General features: G+C 39.0%; 1 protein-coding gene and 1 long non-coding RNA gene across 4 annotated transcripts in view; one reads left to right on the forward strand and one right to left on the reverse strand.

Annotated features, from left to right (window-relative positions):
• Window positions 1-1908: 1908 nt before the first annotated feature.
• The window catches only part of PDK1 (pyruvate dehydrogenase kinase 1), a 50154-nt gene continuing 26967 nt past the window's right edge, over window positions 1909-25095 (reverse strand). For both annotated transcript variants that reach the window (XM_044933762.2, XM_006070261.4), the window contains 3 exons: window positions 10374-10484; window positions 7154-7267; window positions 1909-4593 (listed from right to left, as the gene is read on the reverse strand). In XM_044933762.2, coding sequence (XP_044789697.2) covers window positions 4453-4593; window positions 7154-7267; window positions 10374-10484 — 366 coding nt within the window. In that variant the 3' untranslated portion in view covers window positions 1909-4452. The remainder of the gene's footprint in view (window positions 4594-7153; window positions 7268-10373; window positions 10485-25095) is intronic.
• LOC123330974 lies at window positions 7721-11797 on the forward strand. 2 transcript variants are annotated; one of them, XR_006547344.1, is made up of 4 exons: window positions 7721-7855; window positions 8575-8658; window positions 11487-11572; window positions 11666-11797. It is a non-coding gene; the product is annotated as an uncharacterized LOC123330974 (long non-coding RNA). The 2 variants fall into 2 exon arrangements; XR_006547343.1 differs by having other exon boundaries at window positions 11716-11765.

A 25095-nucleotide genomic window follows, 5' to 3' on the forward strand; every position in this document is an offset into this window, starting at 1 on the left:
TGGAGTCCCTTTCTTTCTTTTCCTAATTTCTGTGGCTAGGACTTCCAAAACTATGTTGAATAAAAGTGGCAACAGCAGACCTTCTTGCCTTGTTCCTGATCTCAGAGGATATGCTTTTAGCTTCGCACCACCGAGAATGATGTTAGCTGTGGGTTTGTCATATATGGTCTTAATCATGTTGACGTATGTTCCCTCTATGTCCATGTTCTGGAGTTTTATCAGAGATGGGTGTTGAATTTTGGGAAATTTTCCTGCATCTACTGAGATGATCATATGGTTTTAATTCTTCTAGTTTGTTGATGTGGTGTATCATACTGATTCATTTGTGGGTATTGAAGAATTCCTGCCCCCTTGGGATAAAGCCCACGTGATCATGGTGTATGACCCTTTGAACACATTGTTGGCTTTTATTGGCTAGTATTTTGATTCTTTTTGTGTCTATGTTCATCGGTGATACTGGCCTGAAACTTTCTGTGGTATAGGAATTTCATAGTTTAGAAGTGCTGACAATGTTCTGTGAGAACTGCCGCACACTGTCTTGATTTGTGCTGACTCACAGACGTGCAGAAGATTAACTGAGTGAATGTGACATTCAGATGGAAGTTCTCTGGTTGACCTTACTGCGATGAACATTGTATAATTGTATAGTTTTGCTTAAAAATCTCCTAACAAAGTAAAACATAGCTGCCACTATTCCTCAGTATAAATAACAGCTTTTCCAAGACAAGTTTTGCAGCAAAAACTGGCAATCTTGCCCCAGGATGAAAGGACTTAGAAACACATTCCAAACTCCACTAAAATGGAACTTCTGTTCTGAACGTAATATAGTTGGACTAATTATAATATTGGCACCAGTGAGGAAAAGTGTTAATAGTAATAATAATGATGATAATATATTATTTACTATTTGACAAGCACATGCATATATGAATACAGACTAAATCTCATGTTACACAATTTTCAAAAACTGGCATTCTTGTCTCTTCCTGTTAGAAGCCTATGGTTAATGACTGCTGAAGGAATGTGCAGCGTGTGTGGTATGATATGCCTAATTCTCTCCAAATGTAGAACAACAACAAAAAAGTAGAACAAAAGGTGCAGTAGTTTAAGAATGCCAGGACCAACCAAACCAGTGGTGTGTTCTTTTCTGATATATATAAAGTTCTTCACACCACATTTTTTCAAGTGCACTGGGTTTAGCTATAAGAAAATTCACTTGGGGGCCAGAAATTAATCACATACAGTATGCTGAAAAAAAAAGTTTCTTCAAGAAAAGCTGTGGGCAAACCAGCCTAACACAACTCTCATTACTCATCTGTTAGAACTTCACAGTTACGGCACAGTAATTGAAGGTACAAGTTGAAGTTGGTTGACTTGTTTTTTGGCTTCCTCTCCAATTGGGTGCTCACAAGGCCACAAAGGGCCCATAACACTAGAAGTCTTCTCCCTGGTCTTTACTTACACAGTTCTATTATGGAACTTGTTGGTTTCAACAATGAAGGGAAGATTGATGGTCTCATCCCATCAATCAGGAACGGGACAGGGACCTATCTTGGATTAAAGGAGTTTAATTTTGACTCACATACAGCTGGTACAAACAGAGGGCAATGCTGGTTAAATTAAGCCTTTTCCTGTATACTTATGCTGTGAAAACTTATTCAAAGTGTACACTCACATAACCTCTTAAAAAATCACATGGCAGAAGATGTTCGTTTATGTAGTAAGTTAGTCATCTGCAGATGTGTGGATAATGGAAATCTAGCATAACTCAAACCATACAAACTCTACCACTTGCTCTTGCCATCAGAATTTGGAAATCTCAGTTCAAAACACTTTCTCTACCAAGCGTAGTGAGGGGCAGTATGAGACACCTACCTGCGACTTCTTGTATATTTACAAAATGCTGACTCTTGATGAGGAGAGACCTTTATTTTTAAAACAATTATATTTTTAAAAACCTAAATTGGGTCACTTTATTTTCAGGATAAGAGTTGCTCCATGTTTTCAATTTATTACCATACACAAAACATTTTATTAAAAAAAATAGGGTAGACTGCCACTTCAACATCTTCATGTAAAAACTTCACAGTGCAAGAAAGTGATTAACTATGAAGACATCTAAAGCCAGCTAATATTTTAATTATAGGGCAGAATATTTTTTTGTGATTCTTCCTAAAAAATGTTTGCACACTCATTAAATGCCCAGGTTACAAAAATCACTTAGTATCACTTCTTACCCTTTGGTATATTTTAAAAATCTACATAGCATCATATTAAATGCTGGTGGGAAAGAGAGTGTAAGACTCTAAAAAACTAGCACAGTAATTTAAAACCAACTAGGAGAAAGTACCCCCCTCCCCAAATACTTTTGTATGTAATTTTCTGTCCCTTAACCACAGTAACAAAGTAAAAAACCGTTATACCTTTAAAAGAAGCTAAAAAGGAAAAGATTTCACTTCTCCTTTGAAAACACCACTTTTTACCTCTTAAAGAGAGAAATTTTCACTTTGTGTATGTTGGGGGGGTTGTTTCGTAAATAAAAATATCAAATTTATGTCAGTTGTACAAATGTTTCATTTAGGAAAGAAAGCAAACACTTTGATTCAGAGGATTTTAAAATATTTCATCACTACAAGAAAAGTGTAATTTTAAGCTAAAAAATTGTAACACATTGAACTAATATCCACTGGCATATCCTATTGTTTCTCATAAAATGCATAATTAAGGAGTAATAGGTCACATTAGCTAATCAGCCCCGGGCAAACCCCATACACCCGCAGCCTCAAGATCTTCCTTCTTACCTGAGGGTCCAGGGCTAACAGCCCTTTAACGTCCCTTCCCATTTACAAATTTGTGTAGAATTATTAAGCTTACATAACCCTTTGGAGAATGAGGTGTCTCAACTTGTATTTTCCAGATAAATTTCCCCATTTAAGTATTATAGCTGTTCTCTAAACATTTAAAATCTTACTTTAAAATTTATTCTCAATGTATTTCCCTGTCAGCTTAAAAGATGAGGGAAGACTAACAACTTAAGACTCGCGGCATCCTGGTCTCCTCGGCTAGGTGGCTGACAGTGATTGGCAGATATTGCTTGAGACCTGACTCCATCGGGGCAGCTTTGAGCCATACTCTGAGTCTCAAAACGAAGATGATACCACCTGTTTGGTATTTCTTAAGCCTGACAGAGTTATCATTATATACCAGATATACCAAAAATTTGTATATTACAAATTACCATATGAATGCAAATGATTTTTGTGATAAGCCCAAGGTGACTTTCTTTCCTGAGGAAGTATAGAAATCCTGAGGAAGTATAGATAGATAAGTTTTATAACATGTTTTTCGTCAACACTTGTGCATTTATGGTTTTAATCCTTTGGTTCCGTGATTCTCCTCCTGTTGTCAACCTGTCTCCTGCTTCTAATTATGCTTCTAATTGCAACATTTTGTGTCTCTTAGAGTCCAGAAGTCTGACCCTTTCCATAGATGAAAACCAAAACCTAAAGATCTGTTGCTTTAGCAAATGTGGTATCTTCATTACTCACTTTAAAAGTGTGCTTTTCAAGTAGGCAAGGCATCAGACTCATCTAGGAAGTGTTGTAAAAATTGAGATTTCTGGGCTACAGCTACAGTCTGATTCTGTGTGTCTAGAGTAAGACCCAGAAAAACCTTCTCAAAAGCTCCCCCAGGTAATCTCAACAATCATTAGTATAGTTTCTAGGACTCAATGTTCTGCCCTCAATTTCTTAAATTCAATCTAGAATTTTAGCAGCTGGTCGTTTTTAGTACAAAAATTTCCCACTGCATTAATCATATAAGCACATTCAAAGTAGGCTGCCCATGATCTTGGCTTAACTCCGTAGGAAACTAGTCATTACAATCCTTTGCAATAAAATTAAAAAATGATGAATTAACTTCAGAGTGAAGACAATGCATGTAGGTGCTGAAAGGTGGCTGGCTGTACACTTACAGGGTGCCTGTTTGCTGCCTTAATCGCAGTCTGAGGACCATTCGTATCGCATTTGTTGTTACTAAATAAAATCTGGCAGAACTCCTCTAAAACAGAAGGATGGCTAACCAGCTACTCAGTATTAAGGAACTGTTTCTAGCAGACATAAAAGTATTTTTTAAAAAACAACCACACAGCTTCCTGTGGAAATGCAGACTTTCACGCTTCTGAAGTCTATCGTAAAGAAAGTTGACCAAAACTACTGTTGCTTAAAAATATGTTCAATTAACTGTGAAAATATAGGTGTAAAATAGGTACAATTTCGTCCTTTACGAGATTCAACAAGTGTAAATGAAATTAATCTTCCACCTATGCTACCTATCCAAATAGTTAACTGCGAACACGACGCATGAAGTATTTGGTATAACGTAGTTCTGATACCACCCCTTCCAAATTTAATAAAAAGCCACATCCGGATTTTCCCAGGGGTCCCAGCGCGTCTAGGCACTGCGGAATGTCGTCATGTCTTTTGGCTCTCTGCTGGGGACACACCAGTCGTCAGCCTCGTGGTTGGTGTTGTAATGCTTCCAGGCCGCTTTGTTATACACCGGGAGTCTTTCTATCGATTCTGTTGACAGAGCCTGGCAGGAAAAGCAGGAACTAAGTCAGGCACTTTTTGGGGAATCCATTATTTGAGAAAAATCTACAATGGCAAAAAGTTTTACTACAAATTAAACCATACTCTATATTGGATTTGTATTTTATCAATCATAAAACTATCTACATACATTTTAAACTAGAGCACACATCTGAAACGTGTTACTTACTAAAAGCTTATGGCAACTGCTTAGCGTGCATGTTGAGTTTATTGCATGCAGTATTCTCTAACCAGCCTAGAAGTTGCTGGTTTTGAGTTTTACACAGTGTCATAGACATTCTTATAAAATCTGATCAACAGAAGTTCATCTTCAACAGAAGTTAAAAAAGTCAGTTAAGTGTAAAAGCACAAAAATTCACACAGGTACCTTAATATATGTAATGTAAAAGCACTTAATGAAATCTGGGCTTGAGCCTGTGTCTTTTCCTACCATTAAAGTCACCAATTTTAGTTATAGCATATGTGTTTTCCACATCATGCACAGCTGACCCTTGGCATCACTCCCAACCCCCTGGATACCAAAATCTGCCGATGCTCAAGTCCCGTATATAAAACGCTGCAGCATCTGCATATCATCTACACACATCCTCCTGCAGACTTTCAATCACCTCGAGATTAACTACAATAGCTAATACAATGTAAATGCTATACAAATACAATAAATATGTAAATAGTTACTGATGTGCAAGAAAAGCAAGTTTTGCTTTTTCCAACGTTCTGGTATTTTCTTTCTTCAAATATTTTTGATTAATCTTGGATCTATGGATGCAGAACTTGGGGATATAGAGGGCAGACTGTAATTTCATGTTTCCAACATTATTGCCATTAAGTCACTGTTCTATTTCGGCTTCCTGTGTATCACTGAGATAAACTATGTTCCTCATTATCTTCAAATTAGAATATGTTGTTAAGATTTCAACTTTAAGCAAAAGGTATTCCCTAAGATGCAGAAAATATTAAACTAGAAGTTTAATTCCAATAATAGTAAGGAAGGATATTTTAATTTAATATTTAATTCTGTGTGTTGGGGGGGTTGTTTCGTAAATAAAAATATCAAATTTATGTCAGTTGTACAAATGTTTCATTTAGGAAAGAAAGCAAACACTTTGATTCAGAGGATTTTAAAATATTTCATCACTACAAGAAAAGTGTAATTTTAAGCTAAAAAATTGTAACACACTGAACTAATACAAATCATTCACTGGCATATCCTATTGTTTCTCATAAAATGCATAATTAAGGAGTAATAGGTCAAAGATCTTTTCCCAAGTTCAGTCACATTAACTAATCAGCTGCGGGCAAACCCCATACACCCGCAGCCTCAAGATCCTCCTTTCTTACCTGAGGAGATAATAAAAATATTACACAGAATATTTTTAATTATTCTGTAAGACCTCCTGTATTCTATTTTTTTCCAAAATGGAGCTAAAAATCTTTCACCTATACTTATATTTTTTTTATGCCAGAACTGCCATAACCCCTTGATCTATAACAAAACAAATAAAAACATTATATTTGATGATAAAAAGGGCAACATGAAGGCAATATTTTTAAGTTCCTCACAACTGAGATGGTTAAGAAAGAAAACTTTCATCTTCAAAGAACAACATTTTCAGACAAATTTACTTTTTCTAATGTAGTCTTCAGCATTTCCTATCAAATAGGTGCCATCTAGTGGCCAGAATAAGAGTAACTAGAGGCGCTAAAAACAGAGGTACCTCCACCAGCCTACAGCTGAACCAATCCAGCACACTGGTGCGGCTGAGGGCCTTCTATCCCTGTAATATACACTGATGTGCCAGATAAACACATGGAACATCCCAGGTAAGTCTGCTTCAACCAGGTGAGCTATATGCCTACCAAGGGTCACCTGTAATTGTTCCTAAATTTGTCAGTATATTTAAATCTGTCCCTGTAATTTAATCTAAATATTGCTTTTAACAAAGCATACAAAAATGTAGGGGTGGTGTGGGGGGAAGGTTCTCTGAAAACTAAGATGACGTTTCATAAAGACTCGTGAAGGAAAGTTATATAAAAACTGCTGTCAAAAAAGAGAAGACAACTGTAAGAACTGCATAAAAATCAGTAATGATTATGCACTTGGCTGTTTCTTTGATTAAAGAAACCAAAACAATGTACTGTAAGCTTCTGTAAGAAAGACAATTAAAACTTCAATCTGAAGACCCATATGCAAATGAAAGGCCTTAGCAAGTATATCAAAGACTGGTCAATCAACGTCTATTCATGTATCTTAAACTACAAATTTAATTTTAACATAACTTTTTGACTGCCCACTTTAACCCAATTTTTCTTCTACTAACAATCACAGTCCTGATCACTATGGGTAAGAGCATTTCTTTCCCACAAAGAGATCATTTGTCAAAACAGATGAGATCCTTGTTAAAAAAAAAAAAAGAGAAAACACAGATGTTTGTATTTTAATAGCATGAGGTAGAAGAAAGTCTCATTACAGTTAAATACTGGTATCTTACAATCAAAAAGTCCCAGAAGTACCATTAAGTCCAGAAGACTATGGTCTTTACCTTAATGTAAATGACTGCATCTGTGCCATAGCCCTCTAGGGAATAGAGCTTTAGATCTCCTTGGAAATACTGTGCATAAAGGCGTGATATGGGCAATCCATAACCAAAACCAGCCTGTTTGAGAAAAAATGAAATTTTATTCAGAAAGCCACACACTGAAATACTTCTCGAATTAAAATAAATGCTACTAGAGTATCCCAGGGCTATCAGAGTCTGCATCTAAAAGATCTGTTAATACTTAAGTAGTGAGTGATCAAGCTGCAGCCTAGCTGAGCACTGAATTAGATGGCTTCCCTCTGGTCATTTGAAATTCCTTTTTCCTGTAAAACAACCTCTGGGGGTCTAGAAAGAGGATGCTTCTCTCTTCTTTACTGGCCTGCTCCAGAGTATCCCTATACTGCTTTCAGCGATATCATTTAAAACATGTTCTCTCTTTCAGGAGCAAGAGTAGAAAGACCTGGTGGCAACCTCACAGATGCATCTCACGACTTCATACCATGAATACCATATTCAGCCTGAGTCCTGAACCTGGAGATATCCCTAACAGGCCAACTCTCTTAATACTCACTGACAGGTCATCTCCCCCACTTAGAAATCTTCAAAGCACCCCAACACCCACCAACCCTCACCATCTCCAACCCATTGCCTTGAGATAAAAATCGAAGCTTCTAAAAGAGAACTCGCAAGATGCAACAAGATCAGGTGTGTGCCTCCCACTTTCCAGTCCAGCTGAAGCTGTGTCTTTGCTCATTCTGTTCCCAGTATCTGGAATAGCCTTTATGTGGATAAATCCTATCAGTTCTTTAATATGAAGCAGAACATTTGGATAAGTGTAAAAAAAAAAAAATTTTTTTTTTTTATCACCAACTCAGGTGTTTAATGATATTTCATATAATAGTTTAGTGAAGAGTGTATGTGATTCAGGAATCAGTGCTAGTAACAAATCCAGGCTCTGGCCTTACCTACTGCCACCATTTTTTACTTGACTTTTTAAACCAGAGTTTCTGTTTGCCCCTCCAAATAAACTACCCATTCTCCACATTTCCCCTTGTCCTGGGAGGCTGGCCTGAGTTGACGTGAGCAGGCTTCTGTGGCCTCTGCTTCTGTGTCTAGCCGATGGGGAGCCCAGCAGGAGCCTGCAGGGAGCCACTCAGGGTCATCATCCCTTGCTCCTGGGCGGGCTAGGCCCTGGGGAGTAAGCAGCTGCTCTCACACTCCCTTCCGGGTTGTGCTGACCTCTCTTCCCTGAGTCAGGCGGTGACGGCTCTGCTGCTGGCCCGGACTCCTGTGCCATCCCATCCCTCTTTCTGTAATTTGTCTCTTTATAGATAGGCCTTCCGTGAATTAGCATAATGTGAACTGTCTCTTTCCAAGTGAGACTCTGACGGGTACATTAACTGGTTCCATTTCTGCACGAGCAGGTGGCTCAGGATCCCGTAGTACCCAATCTACTTCATCACTGCCTCTCCCTCAGCCACACGCCTGTGGACCCCTCAGGCTTCCCTGTAAGTAGTTAGAAGAAACTAACTCTCTTTAACTAATGCTAACTAACACCGCGGGCTTGGCCCACTGCTGGGTCTGCACAGTGTCCCCACCAGCCAGACACGACTGCCCTGTCACTACAGCCTCGCTCGGGACCAAGCCCAGAAGACAGGGCTGCAAGCAAATCCCACCAGCGGGTGGAAATCGAACTGAACACCTACGTGGCCCATGGGCAGCGGCAAATGGGCTGGCTGGTCAGAGACTTGGAAAGAACAAAACTGGATAATTGACGAGGAAGAGGGAAATGTGCATAGTCCTCTTTGAATGGCTTACAGCATGAAGACATTCCGTCCCTGCAGATGCGCACCTGAAGGCACCCACGTGAAGCCGCTCTCAGTAATCAGCATGACCGGATGGCTGCCCCAGTGCTTGCTTACTGGTCCCCTTACAAAGGGGTCATAATAGCCCTGTGAAAGCTCAACCACAGGCTTACCCTCGCGAAGGCTGTGTAGGTGTGTGGGCAGCCTGTGTCATGTCAACCCTCCTGTTTTTCTTAAAAATTCACATAAATCTTGCATCCTAAACAACAACTCTTACACAGCATTTACTATGCGCCAGGTACTATTAAAAAATGTGTTTACATATATTAACTCAATCTTCACAATAATTCAATCTTTAAGGCTGGGGAAATTGTGGTACTGAAGGGTCAATAATATTCCCAAGGCTGAACAGCTAGGATGTGGTAGAGCTGAGAATGGAGCAGTTTAAATTTAGAGTCTGGATGAGTACGCTATGCTGCTCTCCACAAAAATTCTACAAAATTTGTTTATTACAAAAGGAGCATATCCCTTTTCTCCACTTACAGTAAAATTGGAATCTAAGAAGATACTCATGTTTATTTGACCTTTTCTGTCCTCGGGCACATGGATGCCTACCCACATCTCAACTAGAGCAATCATTTAAAAGGTTTGGTAAGACATGAACCGTATTGCAGCTATAGCTACAGAATCTGTGCTGTTTAACTAGAATGTGCTGTGCAGTTTGAATGAAGTCCTTTCAGCAACTTCCTAGGAAAGAGTTTAAAATAAACCCATCTTCGACTGTTTTTCATCATGTTACAAAATAACTCCAGGGTATACGCCAGAGAACCTTCAAAGCCTCGAACAACAAGAGATTTGGGTGAGAGATTTGGCAAAGCACTTTTCTGGGGGTTGGAGGACCAGGACTGAGTCCATTCAAAAGCTAATCTTATTAACCTGAAAAGAGGTGACTGATTTTTTTTTTTTTTAAGCCATCAACACAACTGTTATTTGAGCCACAGGCGATTAAATTGATTAGAACTCTAGTATTACTTCTGAGCCTCAAATATGTAGTCTTTCTAATTACAAGTACTTGAGGGGAAAAAAAAATTACTAGAGATTCAATCAGTGTTGACCAGATACTAGTACAGCTGGTAATTTAGACTTCACATTAATAGCAGTTTATCAAAATGTGGTTTACCACATGGAAACTAATGACACACCACTATCAAGCTTGGCAATAAGAACTCTAAAACTCATCATTTTTAAAAAAGCATTTCAAAAACTATAAATTTAGGGGAAGGTGTTGTTGCTGTTTTTCTCTAATAGCTTTCCTTCACCCTGTTTGTGAACCCCACACAATGGCTTAACTGATTTATGTGGTAACCTCTTTTTTGGCAAGTCACACAAACCCACTTCACGGCTTTTTGATCACATACCAGGGGCACTGCTCGGGATGTCTCGACACGAGGCCGGGGTGCGGTGGAGTACATGTAGTTAAAGAGTCGGTCGATTTTCCTCAGAGGAACACCACCTCCTCGGTCACTCATCTAGGGAGAGAAAGGATTATGCCCTGTGAGCAAGTCCCAGAAACAGCAAAACACCCATTCATGCTGTGTCACCATTTAACTGTGGCTGATGAGCCCTGCTTTTCAAAATGAATACCATGCAATCCAAGTTACAAACATAAACATTTCCCCCACTGCTGGACTTAATCCCTCTAATACATGGAATTTTAAGATATAAAGAACTCCACTGTGATACAGATTTTCAATGCTGTTGTTTAGTGACTAAATCATGTTTGACTCTTTTGCAACCCCATGGACTGTAGCTTGCCAAGCTTCCCTGTCCATGGGCTTCTCTGGGTAAGAATACTGGAGTGGGTTACCATTTCCTTCTCCAGGGGATCTTCCCAGCCCAGGGATCAAACCGACATCTCTTTTGACTCCTGGGTTGGCAGGCGGATGCTCTACCACGGAGACCCCTGTGAAGCCTTTCAATGCTGTGGTTTTGTGTAATTCCTGCAGGCACACTAATGATGCAGCACACAATGGGGAAGAGGTTTAGCTTATCTTGGATAACAACAAATTTGTAATTCCTCTCTGGCAGGCAGTTTGGCAACCTGATTAAACATGCGTGTACCCTTTGACCCAACAATGCTTCTCTTAAGAAAATTATGAGAAAAGCATGCAAAGTATGTATGAGAATATCCATCATAGCACTGTGTAGAACAGCTAAAACTGGATTACCACCTAAACAGGGGCTATTTAAGCAAACTAATATACATTCTAAAATAGAATACTATTTTGCCATTAAATATTACATAGAATTGTATGTATTGGCATGGGATGTTCATAAAATATTGTTAAGTAGCAAAAAGATGGAGAAGCATTTATAACATTCTAATTCCATAAAAATTACAGAAGTCTATATTGAAATATAATTCTATTTCAATGGAATTATAAGTGATTTTCTTCTTTGGGGGCTTTAGTTTAATTTTTTCCCACAATTACTTCTATTATGGTAAAAAAATATATAATTTTCATTTTCAGGGAGGAAAAAATAGAACGATTTCATTGTGTTTTAAGAGTCTCATCTACAAGTAATTTCACAGCATAGTCTCCCAGACAACTTTCTGGTGAGTTATAAAGGACATAGTTCTTTGTGTTGTTCTTATGTTCTTTTCCAACTCAAATCATACGCTATACTGAATTTGGTAATTTATTTACAGATTGTCTTCATTATGTTTTTCTTCAATTAACATGGAACATATTTTCCTAGCTTGTCTGGAGAGTCTCTTGGACTGCAAGGAGATCAAGCCAATCACTCCTAAAGGAAATCAACCCTGAATATTCACTGGAAGGACTGATGCTGAAGCTCCAGTACTTTGGCCACCTGAGGCGAAGAGTCAACTCAGAAAAAGATATGGGTGCTCGGAAAGACTGAGGACAGGAGAAGGGGGCGGCAGATGATGAGATGATTGGATGGCATCACCAACTCAATGGACATGAACTTGAGCAAACTCCAGGAGACAGTGGAGGACAGAGGAGCCTGGCGTGCTGCAGTCCATGGGATCACATAGTGCTGGACATGACTTTGCAACCAAACAGCAACAACACATGGTATAGCTTTATCTTCTAATCTACTATAGCCATTTTCTCTAGTCACAAAATCTAAATTTATTCTACTATCTATAATATTAACATGGTTGTGATATTCAGACAAACCTGCTTTTAACGTATTGATATACAGATAAAAACCATACTGAATTATATGTAATAAAAAGTCAAGCTGAATGGCTTATAGTGTTAGTTGCTCAGTAACAACATATAGTTGAGTTTTTATAGTCTCAAAAAACTTTCAGCTCAGCTCAGTCACTCGCTCAGTCGTGTCCAACTCTTTGCAACCCCATTGACTGCAGCACACCAGGCTTCCCTGTCCATTACCAACTCCCGGAGCTTGCTGAAACTCATGTCAGTTGAGTCAAAAAACTGTGTGTGTGTGTACATACACACACATATATATTACTCTCACAATAGAGATTCACAGATATTTTAATTTTTAAAATAAAAATCTGCTTTGAAATGCCATTTGAAGACTTGCCTCTGATATGTCTATAATTAGATAATTACAGTATAAAAATATACAAGAACATTATTAGGAACTTGTATGTAGCATTATGCTTGAAATTGTTCTTGGCTATGAATTCAAAGCCATGTGAAGAGATTTATTTTAGTAAGATGAATAAAGGGCTCTGGGTATTTTCTGAAATGCATAAATTTGTTAATTATTCATCCTTCAATTTAATGCTCTGCTACATATTTACTGGTAACATGAATCAGAAGCGTGGTTCTACAAATATTAAGTAAAAAACAAATTAGAATAGATACTAAGATAAGAAGGTACAGTTCAATAAATATTTCGTGATTTTCCTTAACCTTCTGGCCAGAAGCAGTACAGCAATCCAGCAGATACGACACAAGAAGTGATTTCTAGCCATGGGACGGTAGGACAAAGCAGAGTGGAACAGAAAGGCCAAAGGGGCCTTTGAAAAGTGTCATCTCATTAGAAGTAAAGGGGTCATCTAAGCCATAGGAGCATAGTTAAACAATGATAAAGGTAACTGCTTTTGCTCTGTAGCCAAAAATGTAATAATACATTGCAACCAAACCTGGGGCCAGTTTTTAAAGTGGTCAAAGGTGTTTCCACGAAACTTGTTAACAGATATTATACCAGAGAACCTGAGTTCTTTGGGGAAAAGGGAAGGAGGGAGTAATGGAGAGACAGACAGACATTTGGTCTGTGTATCTTCAAGACAAGAACGGCACTCTGATGACAAATATATTGTAAAAGAGATGTGGAAATTTAAAAATCTCTGAAGACTATTTGAAGAAAAATGTGAGAATCATAGAAACACAAGACTGTGCCAAGGGAAAGGAAAGAGATTGTGAAACTGGAGGGTGGTGTGGAGTCATGTCAACAGGAAGGCGGAGGAAGAGAAGTTTGCCAATTACTTTTAGTTTTCTCCTCCGTGCATGAAACCACCACTTCTCAATGTCATCCAACCGAGACCTGCCATCCCTAATGTCCTGTTTCTCATAACACTAGGCTCCCTGGCTAATGTATGTGGATTTTCAGGTCCAAGGGAAATGAATCATTACTAACTTGATGACAGTTCTGAAGGCAGGAAATTTACTAACCTTGAACTCACCCATAGCTCCCGAAGTTTCTTATACAACAGCTTTTTCAAGGTCAGGTGTGAAAAAAAAAATTGCCAACAGTGAATGAACCAAGATGTGTAAGTTTTAATTTATCAGATATGTGGCTATAATACTTATGTCACTTACTGCAATTGGACCAAACACCAAGTCTGAAAGAGTAGTTAGACTTGTAAGTTAGAAAAAAAAATTCTAACTTAGCAGAGGCATTCAAGTTAAAAATGTCAGTAATCTGAACAGCGAAAAGAATGGGGAAAAAAATTCCAGGCCTTGATCCTGAAAGTCTACAGTAAGTGATGGGGTTCAAAGCTCTATATAAAGAGCCAACAAGGGTAGATCAGTCATGCAAACCGGATTTGAAGAGGTAGAGCCGAATGCAGCTAAGACCATTTACAAACACTTCTGGAACAGTCTGTTTAAGACCCTTATGAGCTTTGCTTTTTTAAAACAGCTTGATGAAAATACAATTCACATACCATACTATCCACCTGTTTAAAGTGTACTACTCAGGGGCTTCCCTGGTGGGCCAGTGGCTCAGACTCTACGCTCCCAATGCAGGGGGCCTGGGTTCAATTTCTGGCCAGGGAAGTAGATCCCAAATGCCGCAGCTAACAGTTTGCATGCCATGTGCTGCAATTAAGACCCAGCACAGCCAAATATAAATAAACAATGAAATTTTCAAAAAAGTGTACAACTCTGTGGCTTTTTAACAAATAGGCATACTTTTGAGATATTCCAGACATTCCAGAGTTCAGTTCCAGACAGCACAAAAAAGCAAATATTGCAATAAAGCTATTCACTTGAATTTTTTGGTTTCCCAGTACCTATAAAAGTTATGTTTACATTTATACTGTAGTCTATTAAGTGTGCAAAGCATTAGGCCTAAAAAATGTACATATCCATTAATTTAAAAATAAAAAACAAAAAAACCAATTAGAATACTATCAAAGATCATTGATCATTATAACAAACATGATAATGAGAAAGTTTGAAATATTGCAAGAATCGCGAAAATGTGACACAGAGAAATGAAGTGAGCAAATGCTGTTGGTTAAAATGACACTGACAGACTTGGTCAATGCAGGGTTGCCACAAACCTTCCATTTGTAAAAAATGCAGTATCTGCAAAGCACAATCAGGTAAAACAAGGCAAGGTATGCCTGCATTCATAGGTACGTGCAACCATTTCTCCAGTCAATTTTAGAATATTTTCATTACCTCAAAAAGAAACCCGGGACTCGTTATTGATTACACTAAGTAACCACTAATATATTTCTTGTCTGTATATATTTGTCTTTCTGGACATTTCATATAAATGAAATCATATATAATGTGTGGCCTTTTGTGTTTAGTTTTTTTTTACTTGACATATTTTTAATGTTGCAGCATTCACGTTGTAGCATGCACCAATACCTCACTCCTTTTATGGGCAAATAATATTCCACTATATACCACATTTTTGTTGATTTATTATTCAGCTGATGAACATCTGGGTTGTTTTTAGCTCTTGGCTGTTGTGAATAATGTTACTATGAATACTCACTGCTTAAATACCTGTTTTCAAGCTTTGGGGGTATATATCTAGGAGTGTCACTGCTGGGTTACCATGAACATTTCTTTACAGCAAACAGGCAGACTCCCTTAGCAAAGCCTGTCTACCAGCACAGAACAAGTCTCTGAGAGCTCAGTGAATACTGATCCATGCAGTGATGGATGACCACAGGTAATGGAACGCAACTGCAGACCAGCATGCTAAAGCACATGAAACAGAAGCAGAAAAAGGTATGAGAAAGACCATGCTGTAGCACAGCTGTTGTCCCAAAGCAGAAGACAGGCGGCTTGTTTTGAATCAAATAAACCTTAATGGGCAAGTAGCTGACGTATAACTAACCAAAAAATACACACATATTAACATCCAGACTGGAAAAAAGTGACATATTCATATTAGTTTTTTAGCTAACAGATGATACTGCCATATATTTATTTGTGATTCATTCTTTTATATGAATAGCCAAGAGGGATTAACAGAAAAAAGTTCAGAGGAACTAGTCGAGAGAGCTGAGGCATATTAATTTTTTAAAAAGCAACTAGTATTACTATCCTCAGAGTGACAAAAGAAGAAACCAGGACAGAATGCTATGAAAAGATAATAAAAATAATAGTTCCTGGGAAATTTATAATAATAGAAATAAAAATTCAATAAGAGTTGGGAATTCAAAGTCAAGAAATCTCAGAGTAGAATGAAAAGTTAAAGACATAAAAAACAAGAGGAAAAGATAAGAATAAATTAGAGGGCCATTTCATGAAGCCCAGAATTTTTGAAATATAACTATCAGAAAGATAAACAGAAAAGAAGAAAGTACCAAGGAAATAGTGGAAATTCTAAAAGTCCCAGCTCAATGGGTACAAAAAGGCCACTTCAGGTCACATCATTATGAAATTTCACAACAGAGCTGAAGAACTTAAACTTCACTTAAAACTGGTCAGACACAAAGAAACAGGAATTTGAATAAGCACTGCTGCTGCTGCTAAGTCACTTCAGTCATGTCCGACTCTGTGCGACCCCACAGATGGCAGCCCACCAGGCCCCCCTGTCCCTGGGATCCTCCTGGCAAGAACACTGGAGTGGGTTGCCATTTCCTTCCCCAGTGCATTAAGTCTTCTCAAAAGGAATAGCAGAAGTAATGTCAGCAGAAACAGTGGAGAAAGGAGCTCCAAAAAGTCTCCCATAAAGCACCAAAGCAAAAAGGCACAAATTGTCAGCACTCTGGAAATTAACCACAGGCTTGTAGCAATAAGGGGAGTATGTACTCAAGAAAAACAACAATGAGCTTTGTGGTATTTTAACTTGGCTTTTCCCAACCTCCCATCCCCACTACCAACAACTTGCAACCAGAGTGAAACCAGCAGCCTGACAGCCACTGGAAACACTCTTTCTTTGACCTTTGACCTGATTCTGAGCTCCTTAATGCAAAAAGTCTTGCATGCTCCTACTCCCCATCCTCAGAAACACCTATCAAAGACAATTAGAGGCAACTGATTAATTTGACAGCTGCCTGAGGCAGTCTACAACAGTTAAGGCAAATAACAGGCTACCCAAAAAACTTAGTAGGAAAAGCTAAGGAATGAGATGTCCATAGGTGCTTAGAAAAACTCAAGGATATCCTGGGAACCTAGACGGTCATGCTCATGCTCACGGCCATGTTTAGTAAGGACCTGAGAGAGTCCTAAGCATTCACCTCCACCTGACCTTGAAGCTCTGTACAAGCAGAATGTAAAGGTTAAGTCAAGATTTGTCAACAACCTGATTCAACATTGAAGGTGTGTTCCAAAGTGCACACAGAATCCCTTGACAAAGACTGGGCAAAGGCATTTAAGGAAACTTCAGTTCAATCATTAGTTGACCACTAAGCAGAAAGCACACACAACAAAGAATATAGACTTCACAGAATTAGTTTCAAAAAGTTACTAAACAAACAATGTCTAAGAACAAAGGAGAAGCTCCAGCAAGACGGTAGGAGGGGCTAAATTGCATCTAGAATCAAACCCCATACCTGCCAGAAACACTCAGAGGGCTCAAACAAACCTTGCGTACACCAGGACCCAGAGATCCCACGGAGACTGAGACAGAACTGTGTTTGAATGGCTCCTGTGGAGGTGTGGGTCAGCATTGGACTACCGCAGGGGCAAGGGCTCTGGGTGCAGCAGACTTCAGTATGTCTTAAGCCCTCTTGGAGGAGGTTGCCATTAACCCCACCATAGAGCTGCTAGAACTTACACAGAACTGGGAAACAAACAAACTCTTGGAGGGCATAAACAGAACTTTCTGCGTACCAGGACCCAGGAGAAAGGGGCAGTGACCCCACAAGAGACTGACCCAGATTTGCTTGTAAGTGTCCAGGAGTCTCCGGCAGAGGCGTGGGTTGGCAGTGGCCTGATGCAGGGCTGGGGGCAATAAGTGTAGCAGTGCATGCATAGGACCTTTTAAAGGAGGTCGTATCTTCACTACCTTCACCATAGTTTGGCCCAGGTAAATAACAGGGAGGGAACACAGCCCCACCCATCAACAGAAAATTGGATTAAAGATTGAACATGGCCCTGCACATCAGAACAAGACCCAATTTTCCCCTCAGTCAATCTCTCCCATCAGGAAGCTTCCATAAGCCTCTTACCCTTCTCCATCAGAGGGCAGACAGACTGAAAACCACAATCACAGGAAACTAACCAATCTGATCACATGGACCACAGCCTTGTCTAACTCAATGAAACTATGAGTCATGCCATGTAGGGCCACCCAAGACAGACGGGTCATGGTGGAGAGTTCTGACGAAACATGGTCCAATGGAGTAGGGAATGGCAAACCACTTCAGTATTCTTGCCTTGAGAACCCCATTAACAGTATGAAAAGGCAAAAAGATAGAACAGTGAAAGATGAACTCCCCAGATCGGTCGGTATCCAATATGCTACTGGAGAACACTGGAGAAATAACTCCAGAAAGAATGAAGAGATGGAGCCAAAGCAAAAACAACACCCAGTTGTGGATGTGACTGGTGATGGAAGTAAAGTCCACTGCTGTAAAAAGCAATAATGCATAGGAACCTGGAATGTTAGGTCCATGAATCAAGGCAAATTGGAAGTGGACAAAGAGGAAATGGCAACAGTAAACATCAACATTTTAGGAATCAGCGAACTAAAATGGATTGGAATGGGTGAATTTAACTCAGATGACCATTATATTTACTACTGTGGAGTGGCCATCATAGTCAACAAGAGAGTCTGAAATGTAGCAATCAGAATCCAACAACACATTAAAAAGATCATACACCATGACCAAGTGGGCTTTATCCCAGGGATGCAAGGATTCTTCAATATCTGCAAATCAATCAATGTAATACACCACATTAACAAATTGAAAAACAAAAACCATATGATTATCTCAATAGATGCAGAGAAAGCCTTTGACAAAATTCAACATCATTTATGATAAAAACTCTCCAGAAAGCAGGAATAGAAGGAACATACCTCAACATAATAAAAGCTATATATGACAAACCCACAGCAAACATTATCCTCAATGGTGAAAAATTGAAAGCATTTCCTCTAAAGTCAGGAACAAGACAAGGGTGCCCACTTTCACCATTCCTATTCAACATAGTTTTGGAAGTTTTGGCCACAGCAATCAGAGCAGAAAAAGAAATAAAAGGAATCCAAATTGGAAAAGAAGAAGTAAAGCTCTCACTGTTTGCAGATGACATGATCCTCTACATAGAAAACCCTAAAGACTCCACCAGAAAATTACTAGAACTAATCAATGACTATAGTAAAGTTGCAGGATATAAAATCCACACACAGAAATCCCTTACATTCCTATACACTAATAATGAGAAAACAGAAAGAGAAATTAAGGAAACAATTCCATTCACCATTGCAACAGAAAGAATAAAATACTTAGGAATATATCTACCTAAAGAAACTAAAGACCTATATATAGAAAACTATAAAACACTGGTGAAAGAAATCAAAGAGGACACTAACAGATGGAGAAATATACCATGTTCGTGGATTGGAAGAATCAATATAGTGAAAATGAGTATACTACCCAAAGCAATTTATAGATTCAATGCAATCCCTATCAAGCTACCAACAGCATTCTTCACAGAGCTAGAACAAATAATTTCACAATTTGTATGGAAATACAAAAAACCTTGAATAGCCAAAGCGATCTTAAGAAGAATGGAACTGGAGGAATCAACCTACCTGACTTCAGGCTCTACTACAAAGCCACAGTTATCAAAACAGTATGGTACTGGCACAAAGACAGAAATATAGATCAATGGAACAAAACAGAAAGCCCAGAGATAAATCCACGCACATATGGACACCTTATCTTTGACAAAGGAGGCAAGAATATACAATGGATTAAAGACAATCTCTTTAACAAGTGGTGCTGGGAAATCTGGTCAACCACTTGTAAAAGAATGAAACTAGAACACTTTCTAACACCATACACAAAAATAAACTCAAAATGGATTAAAGATCTAAACGTAAGACCAGAAACTATAAAACTCCTAGAGGAGAACATAGGCAAAACACTCTCTGACATACATTACAGCAAGATCCTCTATGACCCACCTCCCAGAATATTGGAAATAAAAGCAAAAATAAACAAATGGGACCTAATTAACCTTAAAAGCTTCTGCACATCAAAGGAAACTATTAGCAAGGTGAAAAGACAGCCTTCAGAATGGGAGAAGATAACAGCAAATGAAGCAACTGACAAACACCTAATCTCGAGAATATACAAGCAACTCCTACAGCTCAACTCCAGAAAAATAAATGACCCAATCAAAAAATGGGTCAAAGAACTAAATAGACATTTCTCCAAAGAAGACATACAGATGGCTAACAAACACATGAAAAGATGCTCAACATCACTCATTATCAGAGAAATGCAAATCAAAACCACTATGAGGTACCATTTCACACCAGTCAGAATGGCTGCGATCCAAAAGTCTACAAGCAATAAATGCTGGAGAGGGTGTGGAGAAAAGGGAACCCTCTTACATTGTTGGTGGGAATGCAAACTAGTACAGCCACTATGGAGAACAGTGTGGAGATTCCTTAAAAAACTGGAAATAGAACTGCCTTACGATCCAGCAATCCCACTGCTGGGCATACACACTGAGGAAACCAGAAGGGAAAGAGACACGTGTACCCCAATGTTCATCGCAGCACTGTTTCTAATAGCCAGGACATGGAAGCAACCTAGATGTCCATCAGCAGATGAATGGATAAGAAAGCTGTGGTACATATACACAATGGAGTATTACTCAGCCATTAAAAAGAATACATTTGAATCAGTTCTAATGAGGTGGATGAAACTGGAGCCTATTATACAGAGTGAAGTAAGCCAGAAAGAAAAACACCAATACAGTATACTAATGCATATATATGGAATTTAGAAAGATGGTAACAATAACCCTGTGTACGAGACAGCAAAAGAGACACTGATGTATAGAACAGTCTTAGGGACTCTGTGGGAGAGGGAGAGGGTGGGAAGAATTGGGAGAATGGCATTGAAACATGTAAAATATCATGTATGAAACGAGTTGCCAGTCCAGGTTCGATGCACGATACTGGATGCTTGGGGCTGGTGTACTGGGATGACCCAGAGGGAGGGTATGGGGAGGGAGGAGGGAGGAGGGTTCAGGATGGGGAACACATGTATACCTGTGGCGGACTCATTTTGATATTTGGCAAAACTAATACAATTATGTAAAATTTAAAAATAAAATAAAATTAAAAAAAAATAAATGACAGAATGATATCTGTTCGTTTCCAAGGCAAAACATTCAATATCACAGTAATCCAAGTCTATGCCCCAACCAGTAACACTGAAGAAGCTGAAGATGAATGGTTCTATAAAGACCTACAAGACCTTCTAGAACTAACACCCAAAAAAGATGTCCTTTTCATTATAAGGGACTGGAATGCAAAAGTAGGAAGTCAAGAAACACCTGGAGTAACAGGCAAATTTGGCCTTGCAGTACAGAATGAAGCAGGGCAAAGGCTAATAGAGTTTTGCCAAGAGAATGCACTTGTCATAGCAAACACCCTATTCCAACAACACAAGAGAAGACTCTACACATGGACATCATCAGATGGTCAATACCAAAATCATACTGATTATATTCTTTGCAGCCAAAGATGGAGAAGTTACATACAGTCAGCAAAAAACAAGACCGGGAGCTAACTGTGGCTCAGACCATGAACTCCTTATTGCCACATTCAGTCTTAAATTGAAGAAAGTAGGGAAAACCACTAGACCACTCAGGTATGACCTAAATCAAATCCCTTATGATTATACAGTGGAAGTGACAAATAGATTCAAGGGATTAGATCTGATACAGTGCCTGAAGAACTATGAACAGAGGTTGGAGACATTATACAGGAGGCAGGGATCAAGGACCATCCCCAAGGAAAAGCAATGCAAAAAGGGCAAAATGGTTGTCTGAGGAGGCCTTACAAATAGCTGAGAAAAGAAGAGAAGTGAAAGGCAAAGGAGAAAAGGAAAGATATACCCATTTGAATGCAGAGTTCCTAAGAATAGCAAGGAGAGATAAGAAAGCCTTCCTCAGTGATGAGTGCAAAGAAATAGAGGGAAAAAATAGAATGGGAAAGACTAGAGATCACTTCAAGATAATTAGAGATACCAAGGGAATTTTTCATGCAAAGATGGGCACAATAAAGGACAGAAATGGTATGGACCTAACAGAAGCAGAAGATATTAAGAGGTGGTGGCAAGAATACACAGAAGAATTATACAAAAAGATCTTCACAACCCAGGTAATCACAATGGTGTGATCACCAACCCAGAGCAAGACATCCTGGAATGCAAAGTCAAGTGGGCCTTAGGAAGCATCACTACAAACAAAGCTAGTGGAGGTGATGGAATTCTAGTTGAGCTATTTCAAATCCTAAAAGATGATGCTGTGAAAGTGCATACTCAATATGCCAGAAAATTTGGAAAACTCAGCAGTGGCCACAGGACCCGAAAAGGTCAGTTTTCATTCCAATCCCAAAGAAAAGCAATGCCAAAGAATGCTCAAACTACCGCACAGTTCCACTCATCTCACACGCTAGTAAAGTAATGCTCAAAATTCTCCAAGCCAGGCTTCAACAGTACATGAACCATGAACTTCCAAATGTTCAAGCTGGTTTTAGAAAAGCCAGAGGAACCAGAGATCCGACTGCCAACATCCACTGGATCATCAAAAAAGCAAGAGTTCCAGAAAAAAGGTCTACTTTTGCTTTATTGACTATGGCAAAGCCTTTGACTGTGTGGATCACAATAAACTGTGGAAAATTCTTAAAGAGATAGGAATACCAGACCACCTGACCTACCTCTTGAGAAATCTGTATGCAGGTCAGGAAGCAAGAGTTAGAACTGGACATGGAACAACAGACTGGTTCCAAATAGGGAAAGGAGTACGTCAAGGCTGTATATTGTCACCCTGCTTATTTAACTTCTATGCAGAGTACATCATGAGAAACGCTGGGCTGGAAGAACCACAAGCTGGAATTAAGATTGCCAGGAGAAATATCAATAACCTCAGATATGCAGATGACACCACACTTATGGACAGAAAGCGAAGAACTAAAGAGCCTCTTGGTGAAAGTGAAAGAAGAAAGTGAAAAAGCTGGCTTAAAACTAAACATTCAGAAAACTAAGATCATGGCATCTGGCCCCATCACTTCATGGCAAATAGATGGGTAAACAGTGGAAACAGTGGCTGACTTTATATTTTTTGGCTCCAAAATCACTGCAGGTGGTGATTTCAGCCATGAAATTAAAAGAGGCTTACTCCTTGGAAGAAAAGCTATGACCAACCTAGACAGCATATTAAAAACCAGAGACATTACTTTGCCAACAAAGGTCTGTCTAGTCAAAGCTATGGTTTTTCCAGTAGTCATGTGTGGATGTGAGAGTTGGACTATGAAGCAAGCTGAGTGCTGAAGAATTAATGCTTTTGAACTGTGGTATTAGAGAAGACTCTTGAGAGTCCCTTGGACTGCAAGGAGATCCAACCAGTTCATCCTAAAGGAAATCAGTCCCAAATACTCATTGGAAGGACTGATGCTGAAGCTGAAACTCCAATACTTTGGCCACCTGATGCGAAGAGCTGACTCACTTGAAAAGACCCTGATGCTGGGAAAAACTGAAGGCAGGAGGAGAAGGGGACGACAGAGGATGAGATGGTTGGATGGCATCAGTGACTCAATGGACATGAGTTTGAGTAAACTCCAGGAGTTGGTGATGGACAGGGAGGCCTGGCGTGCTGCAGTCCTTGGGGTCGCAAAGAGTCAGACATGACTGAGTGACTAAACTGAACTGAACTAAAACAAACAACAATAAACTTCAGGGAGCAGGGAAGCAAATGATTTTTAGACTTGTTACATAATATTCTCTTAAATGTCTGATTTTCAACAAAAATTATAAGATATACATATCACAGGGGTGAAAAAGGAATCAATCGAGACTAAACTTGAGGAAACTCATATTTTCTAAACAAAAACTTTAAATCAGCTATTTTAAATATGTTCACAGAACTAAAAGAAATCATTTCTAAAGAATTATAATGATGATACCTCACCAAATAAATAACAGCATTTAAATACAGATATTATATGAGAGAATGAAATAGAAATTCTGGAGTTGAGAAATGCCATAACAACTGAAAAAAAAAATCACTAGGAGGGCTCAACGGCAGATTTAAACACATGGAAGGCAGACCCATCAATAGTGAAACAGCTCAAGTGAAATCCAGTCTGAAAAACAGAAAGAAAAAAACAAAAGAAAGAAAATGAACAAAGTATAAAAGACCTGTTGGACTCTATCAAATGTACAGACATGCACATATTGAGAATTCCAGGAGCAAAAATAGAAAGGAACAAAAGTAATATTTGAAGAAATGATAAATGAAACTTCCTAATTCTGATGAAAAAGATGAAGCTCTTCAAACTCCAAGTATAACAAACTCAATGAGACAGATCAACACCTGGACGGATTACAATCAAACTGTCAAAAGCCAAGAAGAAAGAATCTTAAAAGCACAAGAAAAGTGACTCTCACATACAAAATATCCAAATAAGAGTAACAGCTGGTTGCTGATCAGAAACCAGGAAGACCAAAATGCAGTAGGATTAACATTGCTGCTGTTGTCAGTCACTAAGTCGAGTCCAACTTTTTGAGACCCTGTGGACTGCAGCACGTGAGGCTTCCCTGTCCTCCACCATCTCCCAGAATTTGCTCAAACTCATGTCCGTTGAGTCAGTGACATCATCCAATCATCTCATCCTCTGTTGCCTCCTTCTCCTCCAGTCCTCAATCTTTCCCAGCATGAGGGTCTTTTACAATGAGTCCTCTCTTTGCATCAGGTGGCCAAAGTATGGGAGCTTCAGATTCAGCATCAGTCCTTCCAATGAATATTCAGCGTTGATTTTCTTTAGGATTAACTGGTTTGATCTCCCTGCTTTTCAAGGGACTTTCAACAGTCTTCTCTGGCACCACAATTCAAAAGCATCAATCCTTTAGCACTCAGCCTTCTTTATGGTCCAACTCTCACATCCATAATGACTACTCAAAAAACCACAGCTTTGACCATATGGACCTTTGCTGGCAAAGTGGTGTCTCTGCTTTTTAATATGAGGTTTAGATTTGTCATAGTCCTTCTTCCAAGGAGCAAGGGTCTTTTAATTTCATGGCTGCAGTCACTGTCTGCAGTGATTTTGAGCATTACTTTGCTAGAGTGTGAGATGAGTGCAATTATGCGGTAGTTTGACCATTCTTTGGGATTGGAATGAAAACTGACTGTTTCCAGTCCTGTGGCCACTGCTGAGCCTCCCAAATTTGCTGGCATATTGAGTTTTGCACTTTAACAG

Source organism: Bubalus bubalis, chromosome 2 (genome assembly GCF_019923935.1).
Source record: "Bubalus bubalis isolate 160015118507 breed Murrah chromosome 2, NDDB_SH_1, whole genome shotgun sequence".
In the NCBI taxonomy this organism is placed as follows: domain Eukaryota; kingdom Metazoa; phylum Chordata; class Mammalia; order Artiodactyla; family Bovidae; genus Bubalus; species Bubalus bubalis.